The sequence below is a fragment of the Thalassophryne amazonica genome, chromosome 1, assembly GCF_902500255.1.
Source record: "Thalassophryne amazonica chromosome 1, fThaAma1.1, whole genome shotgun sequence".
Lineage (NCBI taxonomy): Eukaryota > Metazoa > Chordata > Actinopteri > Batrachoidiformes > Batrachoididae > Thalassophryne > Thalassophryne amazonica.
In genome coordinates, this window is record NC_047103.1 from 161,167,752 (window position 1) to 161,193,746 (window position 25,995).

Here is a 25,995-nt window from a genome sequence, read left to right on the forward strand (position 1 = left end):
ACTTAGTTTAATCCTCAAGACTTTCACTGCTTATCCACCTGACTTTTCCAAATTTTGGTGTTTTCCTGTACATGTGCAGCTCTGAACCAACACCAAATGGGTTTAAACTAGATTTAGGAAACTGATTTTAATGAATATCATTCTTTATGGTAAATATGAAACAGTTAATTTTACAAATTTCTGTTCTTTGATAGACTAAACAATGAAGCATAACACTAAGTGAATAATAATCAACAATGAAATTAAGCACTCTGTGCCGCCTGAGAATTTTTCTGCTTAAGGGATGTAGTAGCAAAATCTATTGGACTTGCCGAAACTTGATTGTACTTGCATTAATGATAAATGTCCACCAGATGGCGATATTGCTCCAATTAAAGAATCTTGAGTATTGGCTGTGGGACATCACCACAAGTGTATGCTTATGATTGCACAGAACAGCAAGATTGAGAGTTACTGAGAGTTACTGAGATTTGTATTGTTTGCAGATACAATTTTTTTTTTTGTTCTGGGGAGAGTTTGCAGCAAACTTTGGAGCTGATCATGACAGAAACAAATAAAGTAAAACTATGGTTTGACAAAAATAAATTATCATTGAATTTAGAGAAAACAACAATGAAGTTGTTTGGAAGAAATTCCACAAATGTTCAAGCAGGCCTGTTTATAAACAATACACACATAGAAAGAGCATATCAAAATAAATTCTACTGTTCATTATTTTTACCATATCTGTCTTACTGTGTGGAAGTATGGGGAAACAACTACAAAAGCACCCTGCAGCCACTATGCATACTACAGAAAAGAGCAATAAGGATAATAAATAAAGTGGGATACAGACAACACACCATTAACTCACTAAATCAAACATCTTCAAATGTATGGATTTGATAAAATTTAAAACATCACAAATCATGTACAAAACCAGAAACAAGTTATTGTTGAAAAATATACAAAATCTATTTGTGGAAAGAGAAGGTGGCTATAATTTGAGAGGAGAATGGTAAAAGAAATTAAAGAGTACCATTACTGGTGATTCATTGTGATTGTTTTCATAAGGTTAGTCCTTACTGGCGTAAAGTGCCTTGATTTGACTTTCTTATGATCTGGTACTATATAAATATAAGTGAATAGTATATTGATGTGTATGTCTGTGTGTCGACATGTAGTAGTGAATTTATATTTATGTAAATATGACTGATTAGAATTGTTGGACTTGTACTAGCAGGGGTGGGCGCTAATAAGCTTTGCTTCAGCCCACACCCTTTCGGACTCACTAGTTTTGTCTGTGTTTGTTTGTGGAATTGTTCATTTTTTTCTATTTGAATATTTTGTGTGCCGAATTAAAAAACTTTGTCACTTTGTCATATTACTGTTTGCAATCTGATAGAAATGTTTTGTTTTTAATATTGACACAGTATAAATGATTTAGGGCATTTAAAGGTGTACATAGCTTCAGCCTTGACCTTTTTTGCTCAGCTGCATGTTTTTTTCAGTATTCTCCTATTTTTGTTTGACTTTATCTATTCATTCATTTATTTTCTATTATTGCATGAGTATGCTGACTGAAATAAATAAAATAAATCCAGTCGAATCAAAAACAAAGGTTGTGCTGTTTTCCCTAAGGAATCATGCAATGCTGACATCATATAACAGACACTTCCACACTGTGTCTATTGTTTATGTGAAAGGTCTGAAGTATTACTCTGGTTTGAATATAAGCTGATGCAGTTAAACATTGACCTGCCATTCCCTGCAATGACCTATAATGACAGTAAAGTTGTTAAAATTCTCACTAATGTCATCTAATGTGTCATGTGTCATATTGCCATAAAAGCCTGAACTCTCCCACAAAAAGAATTGTATCTCTGTAAATGCTGACATTCAGTAAATGGCACCTTTTTAAAATCCTACCTTTGCTATATGCTCCAACCATCTGCCCAAGGCAATGAACACAAAGAGCATGGGCGGAGTGTCAAAAAAGGTCATGGGGCTCTGGCTAGCTCGCTCGGCCATGGCTACGATGAGGACAACACAGGAGTAGACATAAGCGATGGAAGTGGCTAGTACGATTAGCACGTCCATGTTGGCTGTATGGTGCTTTAATGAGCGATAAGCCTGAAGGTAGAAGTATCGGCCTCCAAAGATCTGCAGGAAAAACAGACCACTTGTCAATCAAAGTGCGTGGGCTGCACTCTGGCATCCACACACCAAAGTGTTCTTAATACTTCCAGAAAACCATTTATAAAATAGCATGTGCACACCGGTAAATATTTTTGCCCAGATTCTCCAAATGAGGCAGTTTTCAGAAAAACCGTAGTTGTTGGTTTCCCAGAATATGTCCCAGCAGGCTCACCAATGAAGGAATGGTGTGTGTGTTGTTATTTCGGCTGCTCCCGTCCCAACGGGGTCGCCACAGCGGATACAGCCAGATCTGCATTGGTAATTGGCACACGTTTTACGCCGGATGCCGTAGCAATGAAGGAATGGTGCCATTCTCATTTCAGTCTTTGCCACGCCATTAACTGCAGGTGGCTAGAATTTGCAATACACTGCAAATTTAACAGCTTTACAATTAGAAGTCCCTCTGAAGTGAAAATAATTAAGGTCTCCTTTAATTATCAATTACGTAAACATAAAGAAATTGTGCATTTATGTGTAATTAAAAGTAAAATTTACAGTGAAAGGCTATTTTGAGAAGCACCACCATATAGGCATGGTTTAATTGTGATGATTTCAAGTTATTTTAAAAATGACATCTCAACTCAGAAAGTAGAGTGCAGTAAAAATCATGAGATTAATTTTTTTAAATTAATTCCTGTCATAGTAAGACCACTCTTGGAGACATCAGGGCCCCCAAGAGTGGTCTTACTATGACAGGAATTACACTGCAAAGTTAATGTATAAAAGTTCAATTTAAGGGTGTTTGAGGTTAACATTTGAGGGGATAGAAATAAACTGTCTAAAACAGGCTTCACAACTAAATTAGCGAGCTGTACTGCATAAAGCCTTGGTCCCACCGAGTAATGAAGGATGAATAACGAGCCACGCATTTGCTATGAGAGGATTTATTCAACTATCGTGGGAGAATAGTGGCTCTAAGAGGCTCTTAGAGGCATTATCTTCAGTTAACGAGGCTCATCTCTGAGCATGGCGCTAATTTCAAGATGTTAAAAATTTGGCAACAACAGTGTGGGGCAGGTTGTGTATGAGTTACTATGACAACTAATAAGGATTATAGAGGCATGTTTGTGGTGTGGATGAGGCTGTAAAAGCCCATTATCCCAGCACCTGGCATCTATGAGGGATCAGTAGAGGCTATTTTTGGCTCAGCCCGCTTGCGCACACAATTCCACCTGCTTTTTTCCTCCCTCTCTCCTGCATAATGAAGTGGAGAACGGATTTGAAGCAGCTAAAAGGTTTGTAATGTTTTTATTGTAAGAGCTTGGTAAAACAGTTGGATGTTCATTCATTCTATATAATCAACTGTAAAAGTATGTCTATGATAGATTTAATATCTTGCTCATGGATCAGGAGTTCCGCTGTCTGTCTGAAGCAATGGCACATGATCAAAACGACCATTTAGGCAGAACGGCAGCATGCGCTAAAGAGCGATTTTGCAGACATAAACGGATGAACACAAAGTTAAAAGTGGGATCACGGTGTGAAAATGACTGTGTTAAGCCGCAGAAGAAAAAAAGCCAGCGAGCCGTGAAGGGAACGGAAGCCAGTGAAAAGGATCACAGAGGCAGCTGTCCAGGAATGCAAAACGGCAGTGCGCGTAAAAGAGCGATTTTGCAGACATAAACGGTCGAACACAAAGTTAATAGTGGGATCATGGTGTCAAAACAAATAAAGCCAGCGAGAGGAAGCGCAGAGGCAGCTGTCCAGGAACCTGTGGTTCGGTTCTAGCTGGTCTGGTGCATTTAATGACTCTATGAACAGCAGCCTGACGCACGGCGCACACCCACCGGACTGTACTGGAGAGTCAATTTTTGCACTGCGTTTAAAAAATGTGACAACATAAATGCTGCTGTGAATTGAAAACCAACACTTTAAAGCAGGGTTGCTCAAGTTCGGTCCTCGAGATCTACCTTCCTGACACTCTTAGTTGTCTCCCTGCTCCAACACACCTGAAGTCCAATGAAAAGCTCATTAAAACCTGCTAACGAGTCTTTCATTGAATTCAGTTGTGTTGGAACAGGGAGACAACTAAGAGTGTCAGGAAGGTAGATCTCGAGGACCGAACTTGAGCACCCCTGCTTCAAAGGGACCAAGTGTGGGAGGGCTGGAGGTTTGGACAAAACCCATGCCTAAACGTGCACCAACATCGCGTTATCATGGCACTACACGGATCATATGTGGCTTGACGTGGATCATATGTGGCGACACGAGCCACTTGAAGCTGGATGGGGCTCAAATGACAAGTCAGTCGTGGCTCACTAGAGGCGCATGTAAAGTACAGAGAGGCACATCAAGGCACCTTAGTAGCAGATACGTGACTGCTTAAAACGTGGATCATTCTTCAAATAATTGCTGACACACCCATGTGTGGCTCATTATTCATGGCTTAATATTCGGTGGGACCAAGGCTTAGTCCAATAATTTTGTCAAACAAATAATCCATAATCTTTTAAAATTCTGTTCTACTAAATTATAATCTATGACCAAAAAAAACAAACAACAGTTCAATATTGTTGATGGTCAGCTGTTATTCAAGATAGAAAGTATAAATATGACCCTTTTTAATTGGAAAGTGACCAAGCTAGCAGGCTAAGTAGTTTAGTCCCATTAAAACAATGGATCACTGAACTAGCTAGTTTGTCTTAATATCATTAGCTTATTGCGCTTGATTATGAACAAATGTTGAATTGTACTCATTTGCAGCGGTCAGGCTGCTACAATTACTGATTATACAAAATAACCTGACAGCTGTAAAATTAAATATTTGCAGAAGATGATTCGCTGCACAGTGACAACACAGTATACAGTTAAAACACTCCAACCCAGACTCCTAAAGCAGTAGTTTTCAATGTGTGGGAGTGACCCCACCCAGAGAATAAATGAATACCTGCCCACCCCCCCATGACAAACATACACACAATTTCAACATCTTCATGTGTTTCTTTTTATTCTTGTACATGTCTTAAACACATTTTAAAAGTATTTGTGTTTTTTTAAGGAACTCTCTGTTGTGTGGGCCGCTGAAGAGGAGGTACTGCTGGCCCACCACCACCAGATGGCGCCCTGCTTGGAGTGCGGGCTTCAAGCACAAGAGGGCGCCAGAGCCACTGGGAGTGACAGCTGTCACTCATCCTCAGGACCAGCTGTCACTCATTCAACATCATCACCATCACCATAAAGGCCGGACTGCAACTCCACCTCCTCGCCGAGAAATCAGCTACCATTCAGGTACTTTTCACTGCTGACTCAAAACGTTGAGTAATAATCTGAACTTCTTTTGCAGCCATTATCCTGTGGTGTTTGCCTTATCTGTGGGATTGGCGTTTGGTGTGATCAGCGACAGCTTCGCTTCACACTCCAATCAGATAAGTGGTTAGACAAGAGCTGCACGAGTGTGTGATTGGAGGTGGAGGTTCTCCCTCCTTTACTGAACACTGACTGTGGGATTACTGAGTGTGCGAACTCACACTCATCAGGACTGTCTCTGTTTTCTGCCAGCAGTACCAGGTCTGACTGCTGAAGACAGCGGCCACCTGGGGCACAGGGCTTGGCGGCTCCGGTGTTCTTCAGCTCCGTTGGTGGTGGAAGCTGTGTGGGGATCCAGCTCTTCTCTCGCCAGGCGTCTTCTATCGTCGAGCCTGCCCACACGTCACCTGGTGTATGATTGACAGTCCACCATATTGTTATTGTCTGTACGTCGTTGTGCGAATTCACAACATTAAATTGTTACTTTTGGCTTATCCATTGTCCGTCCATTACTGCCCCCTGTTGTGGGTCCGTGTCACGACACTTTCACAACAGGATTTCTCGGCCAGCGTCATGGATCCCGAGGGGCGTCAACCATCGCTTGAACAGCCAATGGGAGAGCGAGGTGCACAAGCGCCAGCAGGAGGCGTGTTGGGTGAGCTGCAGCACATCTTAACCGCCTTTACCGCTCGGTTGGACTTAGTTACCGAGCAGAGCAGTGTTCTCAATCGTAGGATCGAGGCTCTCACCGCCCAGGTGGAAGCGCGTGCTCAGGGCGCTGCTGCAGCACCTCCTCCTGCTGACCGTGTGCCAGAAACAGACATTCCACTGGTCGTTCAACGAACCCCCCCACCGTCCCCTGAAGCATACATAAGCCCTCCTCAGCTGTACGGAGGCTGTGTGGAGACGTGCGCGGACTTCTTGATGCAGTGCTCGCTTGTCTTTTCACAGCGTCCCGTCATGTACGTGTCAGACGCTAGCCGGGTGGCTTACGTTATAAATTTGCTTCGAGGAGAGGCACGCGCCTGGGCTACGGCGCTTTGTGAGCAGAATTCACGGATCCTAACGGTTTATACTGAGTTTGTGAGGGAGTTCTGACAGGTGTTTGACCACCCTCATAGAGGCGAGACCGCTTCAAGTGTGCTGCTGTCGATACGGCAGGGGCGTCAGAGCGCAGCGAAGTATGCAGTCGACTTCCGCATCGCGGCAGCGCGAGCCGGCTGGAATGCTGTTGCGCTCCGCGCCGCCTTTGTAAACGGACTGTCTCTGGTCCTTAAGGAGCACCTGGTGGCGAAGGACGAGCCGCGGGATTTAGATGGGCTTATCGACCTGGTTATACGGTTAGACAACCGATTAACGGAACACCGACGGCAGCGAGACGAGGGGCGTGGTCAGATACAAGCCGTCCCTCTTCCTCCCGGGTCTGAAAGAAAGCCGACTTCCCCACGCTCCACTGCCAGGGCTCTCCACGTGACAACAGCTCCCCCTGCTGACGTTGCTATGGAAACGAGCAGGGCCAAAAAACGATCAGATCAGAGACAAAGGAGGCTGATCAGTGTGGAGTGTTTTCTCTGCAGCTCTACCGAGCACACACAGAGAGAATGCCCCAAACGGTCAAAACAGCAGCACTCGTCCTTAGAGACTGGGCTAAGGGTGGGTCACAACACCCACGTGGGGAAACCACGACGATCTGCATGAATCCCAGTCACGATCCTGAGTGGGGATCTAACCCTTCATGCCCCAGCACTGGTGGACACGGGGTCGGAGGGGAATCTGCTGGATAGCAGATGGGCAAAGGAGGTTGGGCTCCCTCTAGTGGCCTTACCGTCACCATTGTCGGTGCGGGCACTAGATGGCACCCTTCTTCCACTCATCACACACCAGACACAGCCAGTGATATTGGTGGTGTCTGGGAATCACAGGGAGGAGATTGTGTTTTATGTAACACCTTCTACCTCCCGAGTGATTTTGGGTTTTCCATGGGTGTTAAAACACAATCTCCGGATTGATTGGCCGTCTGGGGTTGTGGTTCAGTGGAGCGAAACCTGCCACCGGGAGTGTTTAGGATCCTCGGTTCCACCCGGTGTGACAGCTAAGGAGGAGGTTTTAGTCCCCCCCAATCTGGCGGCGGTGCCGGCTGAGTACCACGACCTTGCTGACGTCTTCAGCACGGATCTGGCACTCACGCTGCCCCCGCACCGTCCGTACGATTGTGCCATTGATTTGATACCGGGCGCTGAGTACCCGTCCAGCAGGCTGTACAACCTCTCACGTCCGGAACGTGAATCAATGGAGACCTACATCTGGGACTCGTTAGCTGCCGGGTTGATCCGGAACTTCACCTCCCCGATGGGTGCTGGTTTCTTTTTTGTGGGCAAGAAGGATGGCGGACTCCGTCCATGCATTGATTACAGAGGGCTGAACGAGATCACGGTTCGCAACCGATACCCGTTACCTCTGTTGGATTCAGTGTTCACGCCCCTGCATGGAGCCCAAATTTTCAGGAAATTGGATCTTAGGAATGCTTATCACCTGGTTCGGATCCGGGAGGGAGACGAATGGAAGACGACATTTAACACCCCGTTAGGTCACTTTGAGTACCTGGTCATGCCGTTCGGCCTCACCAATGCGCCCGCGACGTTCCAAGCATTGGTTAATGACGTCTTGCGGGACTTCCTGCATCGGTTTGTCTTCGTATATCTAGACGATATACTCAACTTTTCTCCGGATCCTGAGACCCATGTCAAGCATGTACGTCAGGTCCTACAGCGGTTGTTGGAGAACCGGCTGTTTGTGAAGGGCGAGAAGTGTGAGTTCCACCGCACTTCTTTGTCCTTCTTGGGGTTCATAATCTCCTCCAACTCCGTCGCCCCTGATCCGGCCAAGGTTGCGGCGGTGAGAGATTGGCCCCAACCAACAAACCGTAGGAAACTACAACAGTTCCTCGGTTTTGCAAATTTCTACCGGAGGTTCATCAAGGGCTACAGTCAGGTAGTTAGCCCCCTGACAGCCCTGACCTCCACAAAAGTCACCTTCACCTGGTCGGATCGGTGCGAAGCCGCGTTTAGGGAGTTGAAACGCCGGTTCTCGACTGCACCGGTTCTGGTGCAGCCCGATCCCAAGCGCCAGTTTGTTGTTGAAGTGGATGCCTCTGACTCAGGGATAGGAGCCATGCTATCCCAGAGCGGGGAGTCCGATAAGGTTCTCCATCCATGTGCCTACTTTTCCCGCAGGTTGACCCCAACTGAACGGAACTATGACGTCGGCAATCAGGAACTTCTTGCGGTGAAGGAGGCTCTTGAGGAGTGGAGACACCTGTTGGAGGGAGCATCGGTACCATTTACGGTTTTCACGGACCATCGGAACCTGGAGTACATCCGGACCGCGAAGCGTCTGAACCCCAGGCAAGCCCGCTGGTCGCTGTTCTTCGGGCGTTTTGACTTCCGGATCACCTACCGCCCCGGGACTAAGAACCAACGATCCGACGCCCTGTCCCGGGTGCATGAAGAGGAGGTCAAGACCGAGCTGTCAGACCCCCCTGAAACCATCATCCCCGAGTCCACTGTCGTGGCCACCCTTACCTGGGACGTGGAGAAGACCGTCCGGGAGGCCCTGACACGGAGCCCGGACCCGGGGACAGGTCCGAAGGACAGACTGTACGTCCCACCAGAGGCCAGGGCTGCGGTCCTTGACTTCTGTCACGGTTCCAAGCTCTCCTGTCACCCAGGGGTGCGAAGGACCATGGCAGTGGTCCGGCAGCGCTTCTGGTGGGCGTCTATGGAAGCCGACGTCCGGGAGTATGTCCAGGCCTGCACCACCTGTGCCAGGGGCAAAGCCGACCATCACAAGGCCCAAGGCCTCCTCCAGCCTCTGCCTGTGCCTCGTCGCCCCTGGTCTCATATCGGCCTGGACTTTGTCACAGGCCTCCCGCCGTCCCAGGGCAACACCACCATCTTAACGATAGTGGACCGGTTCTCCAAGGCGGCCCACTTCGTGGCCCTCCCGAAGCTCCCGACGGCCCAGGAGACTGCAGACCTCCTGGTCCACCACGTCGTGCGTCTGCATGGGATTCCAGCAGACATTGTCTCAGATCGTGGTCCTCAGTTCTCCTCCCAGGTCTGGAGGAGTTTCTGCAGGGAACTGGGGGCCACCGTCAGTCTCTCGTCTGGGTACCACCCCCAGACGAACGGGCATGCAGAGTGGACGAACCAGGAACTGGAGCAGGCACTCCGCTGCGTGACCTCCGCGCACCCGACGGCCTGGAGTGACCATCTGGCCTGGATCGAGTACGCTCATAATAGCCAAGTTTCATCTGCCACCGGCCTCTCCCCGTTTGATGTGTGTTTGGGGTACCAGCCCCCATTGTTTCCGCTAGTGGAGGGAGAGGTTGGGGTGCCCTCGGTCCAGGCCCATCTGAGGAAGTGCCGTCGGGTGTGGCGTACCGCCCGCTCTGCCCTGCTCAGAGCCCGGACGAGGGCTAAGGCCCATGCAGACTGCCGGCGTTCCCCGGCCCCTGCATACCAGCCCGGGCAGGCGGTTTGGTTATCCACAAAGGACATACCTCTGCAAACGGAATCCCAAAAGCTGAAGGACAGATTTATAGGACCCTTCACCATCGTGAAGGTCCTCAGTCCAGCCGCAGTGAAGCTGAAGCTGCCAGCTTCACTGCGGATACATCTGGTATTCCATGTCTCCAGACTCAAACCCTGCCACACCTCTCCCCTCTGTGCCCCCGGACCGGCGCAGCCGCCTGCCCGAATCATCGACGGGGAGCCGGCTTGGACGGTGCGCCGACTCCTGGACGTTCGTCGAAAGGGCCAGGGGTTCCAGTATTTGGTGGACTGGGAAGGATATGGACCCGAAGAACGCTCCTGGGTGAAGAGGAGCTTCATCCTGGACCCGGCCCTCGTGGCCGAATTCTACGCCCGGCACCCGGACAAGCCTGGTCGGGCGCCAGGAGGCGCCCGTTGAGGGGGGGGTCCTGTTGTGTGGGCCGCTGAAGAGGAGGTACTGCTGGCCCACCACCACCAGATGGCGCCCTGCTTGGAGTGCGGGCTTCAAGCACGAGAGGGCGCCAGAGCCACTGGGAGTGACAGCTGTCACTCATCCTCAGGACCAGCTGTCACTCATTCATCATCATCACCATCACCATAAAGGCTGCTGAACTTCATTTGCAGCCGTTATCCTGTGGTGTTTGCCTTATCTGTGGGATTGGCGTTTGGTGTGATCAGTGATATCAGTGCCATTATCAATTCTGCTTATAGATCTAATTCCTTATCGATTACCTCCTGTGAATTTTCTGTGTACTAAAAAGTAGGCTTTACGGGTTTTCTATGTCAACAACATTTTATTGAATCTTAAAGTAAATAAATATGTAATTAGTCACTGCATCCTTGATATCTGGAGATAAATAAAAATAAACTAAATCTGTAGTTTTTCTCAAAAGTATTTCCTTTCAGACATTAATAGCATGAATGTCACTTCATACCTCTGAGCTGAGCTCTTCCAGCTGGCTGTGCCGCAAGTCAACATTAGTGTAATTCATAAAGAATGCAGGACGTCTCATTTTGGGAGGAAAAAAGTTTTAGTCTGTTGTAGTTTGTTGTCTGTGTTACAACGTTTGGAAAGAGGTGTCATTTGATTTAAAACGGTGATTCGCGTTGAAGTTATTAATTCCAGCTGGACTCTAACTTGACTCGGCAGAGAGCGGCGCAGTGTTTGGAGCTGTGGGAACGGAAGGGAGGACGATTCTCGTTTCTTCCCTGCAACAAGACAAGAGTCCCAGTTTGTGACTTTAATCAGCACAAAAGTGACTCATGATTGACAATGTTAAATGGCTTTGAGAGGGGTTAAGAAGCAGACTGCTGCTTCTGAAAAGCAGCGAAGCAATGAACCAGTGAGTCGGAGCACTGCATCGTTGGTTCTAGCTTCAAGAACAGCCACTGCAGAAGTGGCTGATTACAGACCCGCTGCAGGGTCTGCAATCAACATAAAGAAATGATAATTTTCCTGATAAAACACCCTCAAAAACCATGGGCGCTCTGAAGGACTGATAACGGAATGGTTAAGCAAAAAGGCTATTGATGTCGGTGGATCAAATCATTTCTTAATGATTCTCGAAAAACAACCGGTTCTCGATACCCATACCTTTGCACCCCCACCCCCACCCCCCGAAGAACTTTGGCGCCCCTCAGGGAGGCCGCGCCTCACAGTTTGAAAACCACTGTCCTAAAGCATTATAAAAACACAACACATTACACAGTTTAAAAATAATGCAACACAAGTTCTATAAGTGAGTCCTTTGAGGTGAATGAAAAAGCCTATGACTTGACAGACAACCCACGACGTGTCTCCTTACCTGCACAGGTGTACACAGCAGGAAAAAGACCAGGTTGAGGATGGAGAGACCGGGCAGCAGGTTTTGTCCCTCTGGCATAGAACCTCCATGTTCTTGGTGTTGACTGTCCATTACCATCATATAGATCATGAGGCCCATCACTGGTAGGCCAAAAACAAGACTCAAGAGGAACGAGTTCTTCCACCTGAAACGCAAATACTTCAAAAAGTGAAGGCAAAAAACAAACAAACAAGCAAACAAACAAACAAACAAACAAACAAAAAAACAGAAATGCTTTTTTGAGATGTTAATGTTTGCTTTTATAGTGACACCCATTTATATTTAAAGTCTAGGTCATTTCCAAAGAAATGTTTTGTCTTAAGAGACTAAATGCCAAAAGAGAGAAGGTTCTAGAAAGATATACCGTCAGAATTCCAGGCTAATGTGTAAAGAAGGCCCTGAAACACCATGACTCATGCAAACTTTACAATTTACTGCTAACATGTAGTAAACATGCACCAAACAACCCCAGTGACCCGTGCCTGAGGGAATCAAAGGTTTTAGAGCTGTCCCACTGTCAAATCATCAAGCCCTTTATACCCACTTTTCTTAAGTCAGCAGACTTTGGCTCAAGGAATGAAATGAAATTAAATCACAATCCAGGTGGTACTGCTAGTGTGTGAGGGTTCAGGGCTTTTGGGGGCCTTTAGATTCAACCTCTGTGTTCCAAAAGCTGCAATGCAAGCAGTGCTTAAATGACTTTGTAGCAGAGTTTAGACGCAGAACACTTTCAGTCCATAACCACAAATTTTTAGTTGAGGTCGGCCAAAATGCACTTGACTCCTGAGGTCAGTGTATAAACATTAAAGAATTAGAATAGACCATTTTTATTTTATTTCTATAATTTTGTACTTATTCTAATGGACTACATATTTACTCATTTGAGAAAAATGGACTTAGAGCATTTTGCATCTAAATACTAAGAAATCACAAGCACATAAGTATTCACAGCCTTTGCCATGACGCTCAAATTGAGCTCAGGTTCATCCTGTTTCCACTGATCATCCTAGAGATGTTTCTACAGCTTAATTGGAGTCCACCTGAGGTAAATTCAGTTGATTGGACATGATTTGGAAAGACACACACCTGTCTACATATAAGGTCCCACAGTTGACAGTGCATGTAAGAGCACAAACCAAGCATGAAGTCAAAGGAATTGTCTGTAGGCCTCTGAGACAAGATTGTCTTGAGGCACAAATCTGGGGAAGGGTACAGAAACATTTCTGCTGCTTTGAAGGTCTCAGTGAGCACAGTGGACTCCGTCATCTGTAAATGGAAGAAGTTGGGATCTACCAGAACTCTTCCTAGAGCTGGCCACCCATCTAAACTGAGTGATCAGGGGAGAAGGACATTAGTCAGGGAGGTGACCAAGAACCTATTGGTCAATCAGTCAGGCCTGTATGGTAGAGTGGCCAGATTGAAGCCACTCCTTAGTAAAAGGCACATGGCAGCCCGCCTGGAATTTGCCAAAAAGCACCTGAAGGACTCTCAGACTATTATTTTATTATCATAGTCAGGATGTGTTAAAGAGGCACTATGCAACTCTGGTCAGTTTTTCACTGTTTTGCCACATTTTTTTGTCGCATTCATCTTGACAGAGCTCATCCTACAAATCGAGAGTACATACGCCACAAAACTTTCATAAAAACTCACTGCGGGCCCTCCCCTCTTCCCCCATTCTTCATGTGCATTTGTTGTCAATGGAGCTGGTGAACACAATCCATGGAGTCATGTCAAAGAAGCAACAATACACAGAAATACAAAGAAAACAGAGTTTATCAATTACAAGTGAAGCAGCAAGAATGCCAAGTCTGCATCCGTTTTGCATGATTTTGTATCTTTCATGTCTTGCTATTCCAAGAAAGCCCGATCGTGTTTGATTGGTGCGTGACCCCTCACTCAGTCACACACTCTTTTTCGCTTCCTCACTTCCTCTGAATTTTTTTTTTTTTTGCTTTTCCACTAGCTCTGCCATGATGATGAACATAAAAGAAATTAAGCCTTGATTAGCTTGTTCTTATAGCTGTGAGCATGCCGGCCCCTCAATAGGGGGTAGTGTATGTGTTGTTGTAGTACTGTAAAACAGTGTATGTTTCTCGCCAGACGCAAGACTCCCACGTTGGCATCCCTAAAGTTACAAGGCTGGTTTTCCACTACAAGATGCTTGGTGGGGGAGAGAGAGCCCCATTCTCCCCAAAACAAGTCATTTAGTGATTACAGGCACCAGAAACTCAGAAACTGTAAAACTGTACTCAGAAACTGTAAAATTAATGTAAAAAAGTTGCATAGTCCCTCTTTAAAGTTTAAAGCATAATCCTATAAAAGGTCAGTTTTGATCAGATACTTGCTGTTGAATCTCTTCCGTGTGGTCGAGGTTATTTTTGAAGTTTTCCTTCACCAGACTGGCTCCAAAGCCAAGATTCTAGAAAAATAGTAGAATTTAAAACAGATATTTATGCAAAGGCTGGTTAACTATTACATTTTAAATGAAATCATTACCTCGATGATCTTGATAACATCTCGAGGACCAACCTCCTCTGGATCAAAATGGATCTGAGCCTTTTTGGTCGACAGCGCCACTGAGGCCGAGAGGATCCCTTTGGTGGCAGTAAGCTTGGACTCAATATTATGAACACATGATGCACATGTCATACCTGTTACCTGGAAGGGGGGAGGGTAACAAAGGAACTTTATATAAAAAAAATACTACTATTATAGTTTTCTCATGTTGCTTCCACAACTTACAGTGAGGCTCATCTTCCCACAGGTTACTGTGTTATCTTCAATCAGTTTGGCATCAAATCCAATGTCTTCTATGAGCCAACAGACATCAGCAGCACTTTTGACCCTTGCATCATATTTCACTTCTGCCTTTCCACCCATAAGCGACACCAACACCGAGATGATTCCTAATCATAAATGCCACAGCAAAATGCAGTAATTTCTTGCTTTCATGAAAGCTTGTATCTGCCATTTTAAGTGGGAATTGTATAGTTTACAGTGACACCTATTGGTGAGGATTGGGTCTCGTACATTTATGCGTGCTCCTGAGTGGCTTGCCCTCTATAGTAGGGTTGCCAAGTCCACTTATAAGACGTGACTTTGGACTTTTTGACTTTATTCAATTACTTGCCAAAAAAGAAGAGAAGAAAAAGAAAAAAAGGAGTGTTATTTATGGATTTTGGGCTCATTTTATAAGTTGCAGATTTTGTTTAATGAGTTCTTAATATGTTAATGATATGAATGAGACTCCAACAGTCTACATCCATATTGGGCTTGTTTTTCAAGCCGCAGCTACTGTGTGCGTTGACAGCATGTCAGTATTGTGTGATTTTGCTTTCGTCAGCTCAGATAGGTAACATTAGCATGCCTACTAATCAACCGCTAATCAGCAGCTAGCTTACACCGATGTAAGATCTTCTGAAAAAGTTTATAGTTAGTGTAACAGTATCAGGGTGTGTTCATACAGCAGTTTTTCTTTTTTGTTTTTGTTGTGAGAGAAAAGTGCTGGCATGGCGCAGGGAAGCGCTTTTTCCTAGCAGGTGGCCTAAAAAGCGCTGGGTGTTGGTTTTTTCTATGACAGCAGTACACAGCTAACAAGCTTCCAATGTGCACTGTAATAAAAGCAGAACAGCTTTTCTGTCTCAACTGTGATCATTTTCATCCGATATATTGTACAGAATTGTTGACAATATGAAATCTCATTACTAGATGTCACTATAAAGGACATACTTCCCCTTTGAAGGCAGGACAAATATATTCTGATTAATCAAACCCACCCTTGTGCGTCAGCAGGTACTTCTCAATATGAGCCACACAGGAGGCACAAGTCATTCCTGTAATGCAAATGAAGCATTTTTGTACGTTAATCTCAGCAGAGTTGGTTCGAAGGCCAGCGGCAGTCAGCTGTGATCCAGTGCCATTGCTGACTGCCACCTTACAGGGTGACCGCCTCTTGGAGGGGTCAGAAGTCTTTGACATGACAGGCCTGGATTTTTCATGACTCTGGATGCTCTCATCAGCAGCAGGTTCTGAAGGGAAAAGAGAAACCAGCAGCATGGTCAGAAGTAAAAAATGCTTCTAGGAAGGAACACTTTTTACTTGTCTCAGACAATCAGACAAGTGTTCATGTAGAGGGATGTCGTGTGGTTATTTTTGTAAGCTGTGGCACAGAGAATTTTTAGACTGAAAGCTGAAAACTTCATCTCAGCTACAAAAACAAGCTCAACCCAGTTTAAATGCAATCTGCTCAGACTCTGTCTGAGTTAATTTCACATCTTGGCATATTCTAGTGTCACTAAATCCAACAAGAAAGTCCTGGCCGTTGAAGAGCCCTCTGCATTGACCTGAAGAGCATACTTTCCTGGTTGCTATGGTGACCAGTAGTAACTACGGCAAGACGAGTAAGATGTGTCTCATGCAAGCAACACAAGAACTTAATGAAAGTCTTTGTTTGCACAGTGCACTGGGGTCGTCATCACTAGGTTTGTGTATGCATTGTCTCCTCTACAGTCTTTCGACTAAATCTTACAAAAAAGTCTTCACACACCTCCAGACTGTAACTGAAGATTTTTTTTTAATCACAAGGAACATACTTTCTGCTGTACACAGCTTAAATATGTCCATAACAGGAAATATCAAATGGTGAAGCTGCTGTGGAGTGATGTTTTAATGGTCAGTCTTGGCCTGAAGGCACCTCCTGAAAGCCTTTTTCCCAAGGTCTTGGCCTGGAGGGGTCAAAGACATGGCCTTGGTCTGGGTCTTGGGGGCCAAAGCCTTCAATTCAATTTATTCATTCACTTTCTATACCCACTTACTCTATTCAAGGGTCGTAGGGGGGCGAGAGCCTATTTGTAAACGTGATAGGGTGAGAGGCGGTGCACACCCTGGAGAGGACACCAGTCTATCGCAATCAATTAAATTCCATTATTTATATAGCACCATATTGCAATATAAGTAACCCCAACACGCTTCACAGGGGTAAGGTTTAACCTTATTAACACCCTTGAGCAAAGGCATAGGCAACAGTATTAGTGTCTTGGAGGCACTCTAAGACAGAACTACAGTACTCTAAGACACAACTACCCTATATAAGATGAGTCTGCATTTGGGGTTGTGGAAAATAAGCATCTTACTTTCAAGTGAAGTTTCAAATCCCATGTCTTCAACAGCCGCCCTGAGCTGTTCTGGCTCTGTGAGGCTGGGGTCAAAGGTAATTGTTCCCTTTTCCTCCTTCAGTGACACCACCACTGAATGCACACCTGTCATTTGAGAGATCTTCCCTTCAATGGAATGCACACAAGAGTTGCAAGTCATCCCTGCAATCCAAATAGTTACAGTCTGGACTGATGAGTTCAGTGTGGGTGCTTGGCGGTCCCTCTGCCAGTAGCTTATGTCCTTTCCAGATGGATCTTCAGCTGAGAAAGTGGCACTGAATCCCATATCCTCAATCTTATCTCTCAGCTCCTGTTGTGTAACTACAAGAGGCTGGAATATAATCAGTGCAACACCATCTTGAAGGAATACCTGAATATATGAAACTCCTGGAAACACTCCAATCTGCCCCTCGATGGTTTGCACACAGGATTGGCAGTGCATACCATCTACCCTGATGTACACTGCTGCCTCTACATCATATGCCATTGCATGGAGCTCCAGGGCAATTTCTTTCTCTGTGGTAATTGAGGCATCATAGTCCACCTTGGCCAAGTTGCTGGCCGCAGAGAAGCTGGCAGCGAGCACACCATGTAGGTTGAAGATTCTGCTTTCAATTTCTGGGAATTCATGCTCAGGACTGAGTCCCAGCTTGACTGTGAAGGTCTCTGTGGAAGTAGATTTGGGTGGAGGACAACACACACTCTGGCTGCCATCCTCATAGGCCAAGTTGTCAATACCTTCGAGTACAGTGGCAGATCCATTCCCCTGAAGAAATAAAGAGTGAGAAAATAAAAATTACATATTCACTGAGTTCAACAATGGTGAACTCTCTCTCTCTCTCTATCTCTGACTACGTTTATATGCCGTCAATATTACGGTTAAGGTCAATATTCCGGTTTCTGAGTCATTAGGAATAACCCGTTTACATGCTTAAGCAGACAGAGTTACTCCTGTATACATGGTCAATATCTCCATCTAAACAGCGACGCATGGACAACGTCCAGACGCACGGAGAACGTCATGACGCAAATATGCATCACTTCCCTTTCTTCTTCCTCTTTCTACCGTCAATAAAATACATTATAGTCATGTCTTTCATGATACTAATGAAGTACTTGGTTTCCTCCTCGCTCCAAAAGTGTGGTGCTGTGCTGCTGCGTCTAGATTTTGCCATACTTGTTTACCTCTGCTTCTGTGGTTTCCGGTGGGTTGCACGCGCTGCATACAAGTAGTTGCCGTACTCAAAAGACCAAGATTCCTTACAGATAGGACATGTGCAGAACACAAAATAATGTTTCTTTCTATGGGGATATTTCGATGTGCGTTTATATGACCTGATATTCCGGTTAGAAAAGGAGTAACCCAGGGGTCATATTCGGGTTTTTAAAAACCGGAATATGAGCATATTCGGGTTTTTGCGGGTGTTTACATGGCCATGTGCAACCGGGTTCTCACACACACACACACACACACACACACACACACACACACACACACACCCACACACACACACACACACACACACACACACACACACACACACACACACACACACACACACACACACACATCGCTTATCCAAGATCGGGTCATGGGGGACTGGAGCCTATTCCAGCACTGTGACATGATAATTTGCTTTCACACTTTATGAAAAGATGTTGCTGATGTTTGAGGAGATTAACACAAACTAGAGTTTTTACATAAACATACCCCTCCCTCTGACTTTGCCGTACTACTTGCTTGAAATGCATTGCAGTTAGCTGCAAGATGAGACTTAAGACTTAAATGCACCAACTTCAAGTAATTAAATCATTATTTTGGAAGTAACCGTTACACATGGCTAGCTAGTTACAGTCTCCATGTCTGGACAACACTAAAGCACATCATTGAATTTGGCTAGTTAAGGTGTAGCTTGTTGAGCTAATTTGTTAGTGTATCGGTCGGATATCATGCATTCATTCGCTAACATTAATTAGGTTACGCATACTATCCAGATACTACGTTTACTCAAATATTTGCAGTAATGTTACACAGCCGGAATAGATAGTGTGCGGTGATGTCACACGCAACACGCGGTTTTATTTACGCAGCCATACTGGATGGTAAGCTCTGTGTACACACAGCACGGCCAATGCTGGATCGTCGGTGGACGGCCAAGCTAATTTGTCCGACATAGCTAAAGCACTCGATCCTGAACATCAGAAGAGGTTAGAGACCGACTGATATGGATTTTTTGAGGCAGATGCCAATAACGATATTTGGATGAAAAAAATGCCGATAATCGATAAATCGGCTGATTTGCCGATAGCTGATAAATCAGCCGATATTATTATTACTTTTGAAAAAATGAATAAAATGTTCTTTTTTGGACCCTTAACAAAAAAGGTATGAGCTAAAAGCTGAAGCTTTGTCCTCAAATTGATTAACTTTATAACAGAAGAATGTTCAAGTTCAAAAAATGCAATCAAGAATTAAACCTTTGTGAAATTAGCAAATACATATCCTTAAAAAGAGTTATAAAAGAGAAATACATCTATCTTGTACCTCTTGCTACTGCAACCTACATATAAGTTCAGGATAAGGATAGAGATCCTTATAAACATACTTGTATGCTTTTGTCCAGTGGTGGGCACAGATAACCAAAAAATTAACTTCGATAACAGATAATAAGATAACTGAAAAGTTATCTCTGATAAAGATAAACCGATAAACCACCCAAAAATGTATCGGAAGTTACAGATAATTGATAACCGATAAATTCCAGTGTTGGCTATAGGACATTTGCAGTTACTAAAGAGCTAAAATTGATTTTTAACACTACTGCTTTTGAAAGCATCAAAAGCGGTAAAAGACCTAAAGAATAAGTAAGAATGTTTGACCATGCTGCCCCCTGCAGGAAGCAACACAGACAAATCCTGAGAGCACCCACGAAATCAACTCTTTACTAATCATAATCATTTTTCTTTCAACATTCTGCCCCTGCTGGAAGCGCTTGTTTACAACAGCACTCCCCCCACAGAGGCACACCAAGAACAGTCATAAGGCCAGCTCCCTATCAATTTCAACAATCCGGTCAGGCGGAGGTCTTGAAAAATAAAGTCATACTAACTTATGGTTTTTTGAAAATACTGATAGAATAACTCCATTAATGTCAATTCTGTTTGTACAAAGTTAAAATATAACATATCTTTTAATGTTGAATAAGGCACTAATTCTGAGGTTTTGTAACAAACACAGACCGCAAAGCATTCTGGGTAAAAGTGCTAAACAGTGATTGGTTCAGTAATCCATTATGTAAACCAACACGTTAATGTGACGTGTGTTGGTTTAAAATGTGCTTTTGTAAAATATTCCATTTTTATTTGTAAAAACAGGCATTTTTACGGAGCTCCTGGAAGTGTCATCGCAACTGCATGTTTTAAAACTTTTATGATGTTGTAAAACGTGCACTCAATATTAGTAAGTAAGTAAGTAAATTTATTTATATAGTGCCTTTCACAGACATAAGGCCATGTACACACGTTGTCGGTTATTTCCGTTGTCGGTATAAAACCGAATATCTTACCCTTTCAGTTTGGGGAAAAAAACCATCCACACTACGTCATTTAAAAAAAAAAATCCATCCACATCAAACCGTATAAATGTGTTGTAATTAGTCTGCCAAACCTTTGGGTGGCGGTACTGATTAAAATTCTATCCAATCAGAAGCCTTATTCTCTTGTCGTCACTTCCACAAAAACTAAAAACATGGCGCCAACCTCGTTCGTGTGGACCGATAAGGAGTCGGAATTACTTCTAACCGTAGTTTTAGAATACAAAGTTAACATATATGCACACAAAAAGCGCCTGGACAATGGACAATACCAACACTTTGAGAGCAGCCATGTACCCAGACGTTTAATACTGCCATGAACACTCCTGGCAGTAGATGGCAGTAGCGGCCTTGAAAAAATGTCAAACAAAATTCCAGATAATCCGTGTCTGCTACATTTAAGATGCGTGGAATTTAACAAATGCAAATACACTAATGTCTATAAACCCAGAGATTATATTCACGAGAGTTTTAGGCACTAAAGTTTAATGCTGTTATCTGTGGACCCTGAACAGAGTGTCTGAAATGCATTTGTTCTGTCGTGAACGTCTGAGATTACCTTATGCTACCCATAATGCATAGCTGCTTGGCACAGCATGTGCTCACAAAACCTTAAAAATTAGCACATTACTTTAAAACGAAAACATATACAAGGTCTATTAGAAAAGTATCCGACCTTATTTTTTTCAAAAACCATATGGATTTGAATCACGTGTGATTACATCAGACATGCTTGAACCCTCGTGGGCATGCAAGAGTTTTTTTCACGCCTGTCGGTTACGTCATTCGCCTGTGGGCAGTCTTTGAGTGAGGAGTCGCCCACCCTCTCGTCGATTTTTTCATTGTTTAGGAATGGCTCAGAGACTGCTGCTTTGTTTGATCAAAATTTTTTCAAAACTGTAAGGCACAACTGAGTGGACACCATTCGATAAATTCAGCTGGTTTTTGGTAAAATTTTAACGGCTGATGAGAGATTTTGGTCTGGTAGTGTCACCGTAAGGACGGCCCACGGCGCCTGACGGCAATCTGTGCTTCGAGGCAGCAGCGTCTCGCCGTTTCAAGTTGAAAACTTCCACATTTCAGGCTCTGTTGACCCAGGAAGTCGTCGGAGAAAAGAGAACTTTCAGAAGAAGTCGGCATGAGGAGTTTATTTGGACATTCCATTGTTAACGGACATTTTGTAATGAAAGAACGTGCGGGCAGAGTCGCATGTCGGGCCGGACCCGACCGCGGGGGGTCGCGACAGGAAAAACACCTCCGTTGGAAACCTTAACGGGCAAGTTGGAACATGCCCAAGCTGTTAAACAATTTCTCAGTTACTCACTTGTTGAAAGCCATCAAAAGCTGCCTGAATTTTACAAATGGTTTTCAACACGGAGGTGTTTTTCCTGTCGCGGCGCACACAGATTTGCCGAGTCGTCACGGAAACGACTCAGCGAATTTCCGCGCACGTCTTTCATTACAAAATGTCCTTAAACAGTGGAATGTCCGCATAAAGCCCTCATGCCGGCCTCTTCTGAATCTTATCTGTTCTCTCACGACATCCTGGGTGAATTAAGCCTTAAATTAGGATGTTTTCAGGTCGAAACAGGCCGACGACGACGCCTGGAAGTGCTGCACGACGTCCCGCTCTGTGGGAAGTCCTTACACCGACAGAAACACCCCATAATCTCTCATCAGCTGTTAAACTTTTCACCGAAAACCAGCTTAATTTCTCGAATAGTGTCCACTCGGATATTCCTCACAGGTCCAGAAAAAATTTTGATAAAGCAACACGCGCCGTCTCGAGCAGCGTGTGAAACAAAGGCATTCAGCCGAGAGGGCGGGACCACATCTCACTCAAGGCCTGCCCACAGGGAAATGACATCACCGACACGCGTGAAAAAACTCACGCATGCGCACGAGGGTTCAAGCATGATTGGTGTAATCGCACGTCATTCAAATCCATATAGTTAAAAAAAATAAATAAAAGGGTCGGTTTATTATCTAATAGACCTCGTATCTGATATTTTCACTTTATAAACTTCAGACATGACAATAATTTTAAATAACTTGTCTAAAATGAGTGGTTAAAATTTGAACCATAAGTTAAACATGTATGCCTCTGGATGACTTGGTGACATTGCGATTATATTAGTATGGTGTTAAAGGAAATTACTTTTTTTTTTTGGTCACCAGTTCTCCTTTGCTTACAGACGATACAGTGGTTTCTGATTGCAGAGGGTAGAACAACATGCCTATTAGGAAACTTTTAACAGGTAGGTCTCAACAGCTTTAACAGTTTTAAAAATGTTTTTCACTGTTCAGCTTAGTTTAGTACGTTATCAGTCTAAAAGTTATTGGACAGTAATTCATCGGAAGATAATTAGTCCGATGATGGTTTTTAAATTTATCTAAAAAGATAATCCAATAATGAAAACATTATCTTCGATAATTATCTGTTATCGGATTATCGGAAGTGTGCCCACCACTGCTTTTGTCAGCCGATCAGTGCAGTGTGACGGCGAACTACAGGGGCCGGTGATGAACACATTTAAGCAGCGGTGTAAGCAGCTCTCAGATGAATGGAGTCAGAGCTCCATCTACTGGACAAACAGTGCATTTTACATTGCCGACACAAACATTATTGTTGTGAAAAGTGTGATGACACGGACCCACAACAGGGGGCGTAAATGAATGGTCAATGGAAATACGAAGTAACAATTTAATGTTGTGAAATGTGCACAACGGATACAGATACAATTCAATACTACGGTCAATTATAAAGTTGGTGTCGTGTGGGCAGGCTCAAGGATAGGAGACGCCCGTCCAGAGAAGAGTCGGAACCCACACGATTTCCACCACCAATGGTTCTGGAACACCCCGGAGCCGCCAAGTCCTGAGTCCCCAGGTGGCCACCGTCTCCAGCTGTCAGATCAGGTACTGCTGGCAGGAAACAGATACAGTCAAGTGTGGGTGCGTGTGCACACACCCAGTAAAACAGTCAGCAGATTATTCCTGATGGAGGGAGAAAACACCACCTCCTTATTTCACTACTTCCTCCGGTTATCCGTGCAGACTCCACGTAACGAGCGTAAGAGTGAAGAGTGGAGAACGCCAACTCTTACCACTCCCTCCAACTCGGCAGTCAGTGGAGAAGCTGCAAACTCAAAAGGTACAAAAGCTACGAGCTCAGATGTGAAAGACGTCACAACTTAACTTTAGCTGAGTCAAAGATTACGGCTGAGTGTCTACCTGAATGGTTTAGACGATTTCTCGGCAGAGATGTGGTGTCTTCTCCCGGCCTTTATGGGTGAGGTGTGATGAAGGTGATGAGTGACAGCTGTCAATTCCAGTTCCTGGTGGCGACTGCGCCCTCTGGTGCCTGAAGCCCGCCTACAGGCAGGGCGCCCTCTGGCGTTGGGCCAGCAGTACCTCCTCTTCGGGCGGCCCACACAACAATTATTTCAGTAACTGTTCTGTTTATGAGAAATTATCAGTGTTCTATCGGCAACATTTCAGCCGATAGTGAGTACTTTGAAAAGGGCTTATATCGGCCGATAATATCGGCCGGCCGATATATCGGTCGGGCTGTAGAAGAGGTATTTAGAGAAAATACAGAGAATCACTGTGGATCCTGACAATATTTCCCACAGAAGTTCACCAGTTTGATCAATTTTGAGCTGTTAATGGGTACTGGCTTTAGCTGGTGGAAGTAAACTGTGACAGACTGGCACTCTTAGATTGTCATTAGTTTTACGTGATGGAATCCAGGGACAACCACAGACACCCTGAGGCCTCAGATCTGATATAGAAAAAATACACATATGTGAAATGTTGCTCTTATCATGTGTGTTCTTGCAGCTTGACTGCCAAAAGAAAGAAAGAAAGAAAGACATGATATACTGGGTTAATGTAACAGTTGAGAGGAGTCTCTGTCCTCAGAGCAATAAAGGAAAAGCACAGCAGTCCAAGGGTGTACTTCAGTCTTAAAAACCACATGACTAAATGTTCTCATAAGCCTCCTGGCATGACTCTGCTTAAAGTCAAAACTCACTGGCAACTCGGTGAACAGTGAGGAGGAGTAAGCACCAAATGAAGACCTGTATTATGGAAAAGTTATACCATACACAAATTAAGTTATAACTGTTGTCAAAATCTTCAATATCACACCAGAGGGCACCTAAATGCCTGGATCAGTCTGAAGGACATTAACCTCCCAAATATGACAATAGATATGTCCTAACACGTCTCTGCAGGAAGTCTGAATTTGCAACAAACTGCACCAAGTTGCACTCAATATGTAAAAACGGTGATAAAAATCACTAGTCTTGGTAAGTATAATGTATCCCTGACAGAAAAAAAAAAAAAAAATCTGGTGCCCTCTTCCACAAACCAAGCCACATGGAGCTTGAACACACAACACCAGATTGCCTGCACGTTCTATTCAGCAACTGCAACCGCAGAACATCAGCAGCAGAACAGCAGATGGGGTCCAGCAGTCACAGAAAAACAGTCAGACTACAACAGCCAGGGAACAGCAGTTGCAATAAAGCAGACACGAAAAGTGGCCAAAATACAGCAGCCACAGTATGGCAGGCGCACAGTCTTACAATGTTGGGTTATGGTTAACTTGTGCGCAAACTGTGTTCATTTTGGATTTAAGATCTTTGTGTAATTACATCTGTAAACCTCAGTGACACGTGAAAAACCGCACTGATGACAGAACATATTTGTAGTGTTATTAAAAATTTACATATCTTTCGTGTACACCACCTTTGGCTTAAGCATTAGACAGTGGGGCTATGTAGTTATAAGACAGACTGACAAAATAAAATCTGACTGATAAATAGACTACGGTATGTGTGCAGGTGCCTCTTTGCATCACAGTATCAACAATGATATGTTGTCTTTGGGAGTGCTGTTCAAATGTTCAAAGTGCAGCAGGGGCCCAATAAAACAGGCCGCAGTGCCGCATGTGAACACAAACATTTCTCTGGAAAATCAAACATCTGGACTGTACGTATATGTAAAAACAGACTGTCAAAATGACAAAGTAAACATGTACATCACATTCTTTGTCATATTAATATTCGTTTGATGATTTATTTGATGCGGCCACGAATAGAGTCAGGAACCGAGACTCATACAAACCTGTCAGGACACATTAATAAAAATAAAAAAAACCCACATAGCCTGAAAGAAAATGCAAACTTCATACAACCCCAATTCCAATGAAGTTGCAACGTTGTGTAAAATGTAAATAAAAACAGAATACAATGATGTGCAAATCCTCTTCAACCTATATTCAATTGAATACACCACGAAGACAAGATATTTAATGTTCAAACCGATAAACTTCATTGTTTTCGTACAAATACGAGGTCTGTTAGAAAAGTATCCGACCTTTTTATTTTTTCCAAAAACCTGATGGATTTGAATCACG

At 44.3% G+C, this 25,995-nt stretch overlaps 1 protein-coding gene and 1 long non-coding RNA gene across 2 annotated transcripts in view; one reads left to right on the top strand and one right to left on the bottom strand.

Annotated features, from left to right (window-relative positions):
- Positions 1-25,995, bottom strand: part of atp7b (ATPase copper transporting beta) — a 70,875-nt gene that overhangs the window by 34,627 nt on the left and 10,253 nt on the right. Inside the window, exons 2-8 of the mRNA XM_034177982.1 lie at positions 16,957-17,743; positions 15,601-15,852; positions 14,567-14,730; positions 14,321-14,482; positions 14,170-14,243; positions 11,783-11,966; positions 1,909-2,142 (exon numbers count right to left, since the gene is read on the bottom strand). Of these exons, the coding sequence (XP_034033873.1) occupies positions 1,909-2,142; positions 11,783-11,966; positions 14,170-14,243; positions 14,321-14,482; positions 14,567-14,730; positions 15,601-15,852; positions 16,957-17,743 (1,857 nt within the window). The remainder of the gene's footprint in view (positions 1-1,908; positions 2,143-11,782; positions 11,967-14,169; positions 14,244-14,320; positions 14,483-14,566; positions 14,731-15,600; positions 15,853-16,956; positions 17,744-25,995) is intronic.
- Positions 355-24,215, top strand: LOC117517071. The gene is made up of 4 exons (XR_004562639.1): positions 355-385; positions 15,116-15,122; positions 19,013-19,185; positions 24,152-24,215. It is a non-coding gene; the product is annotated as an uncharacterized LOC117517071 (long non-coding RNA).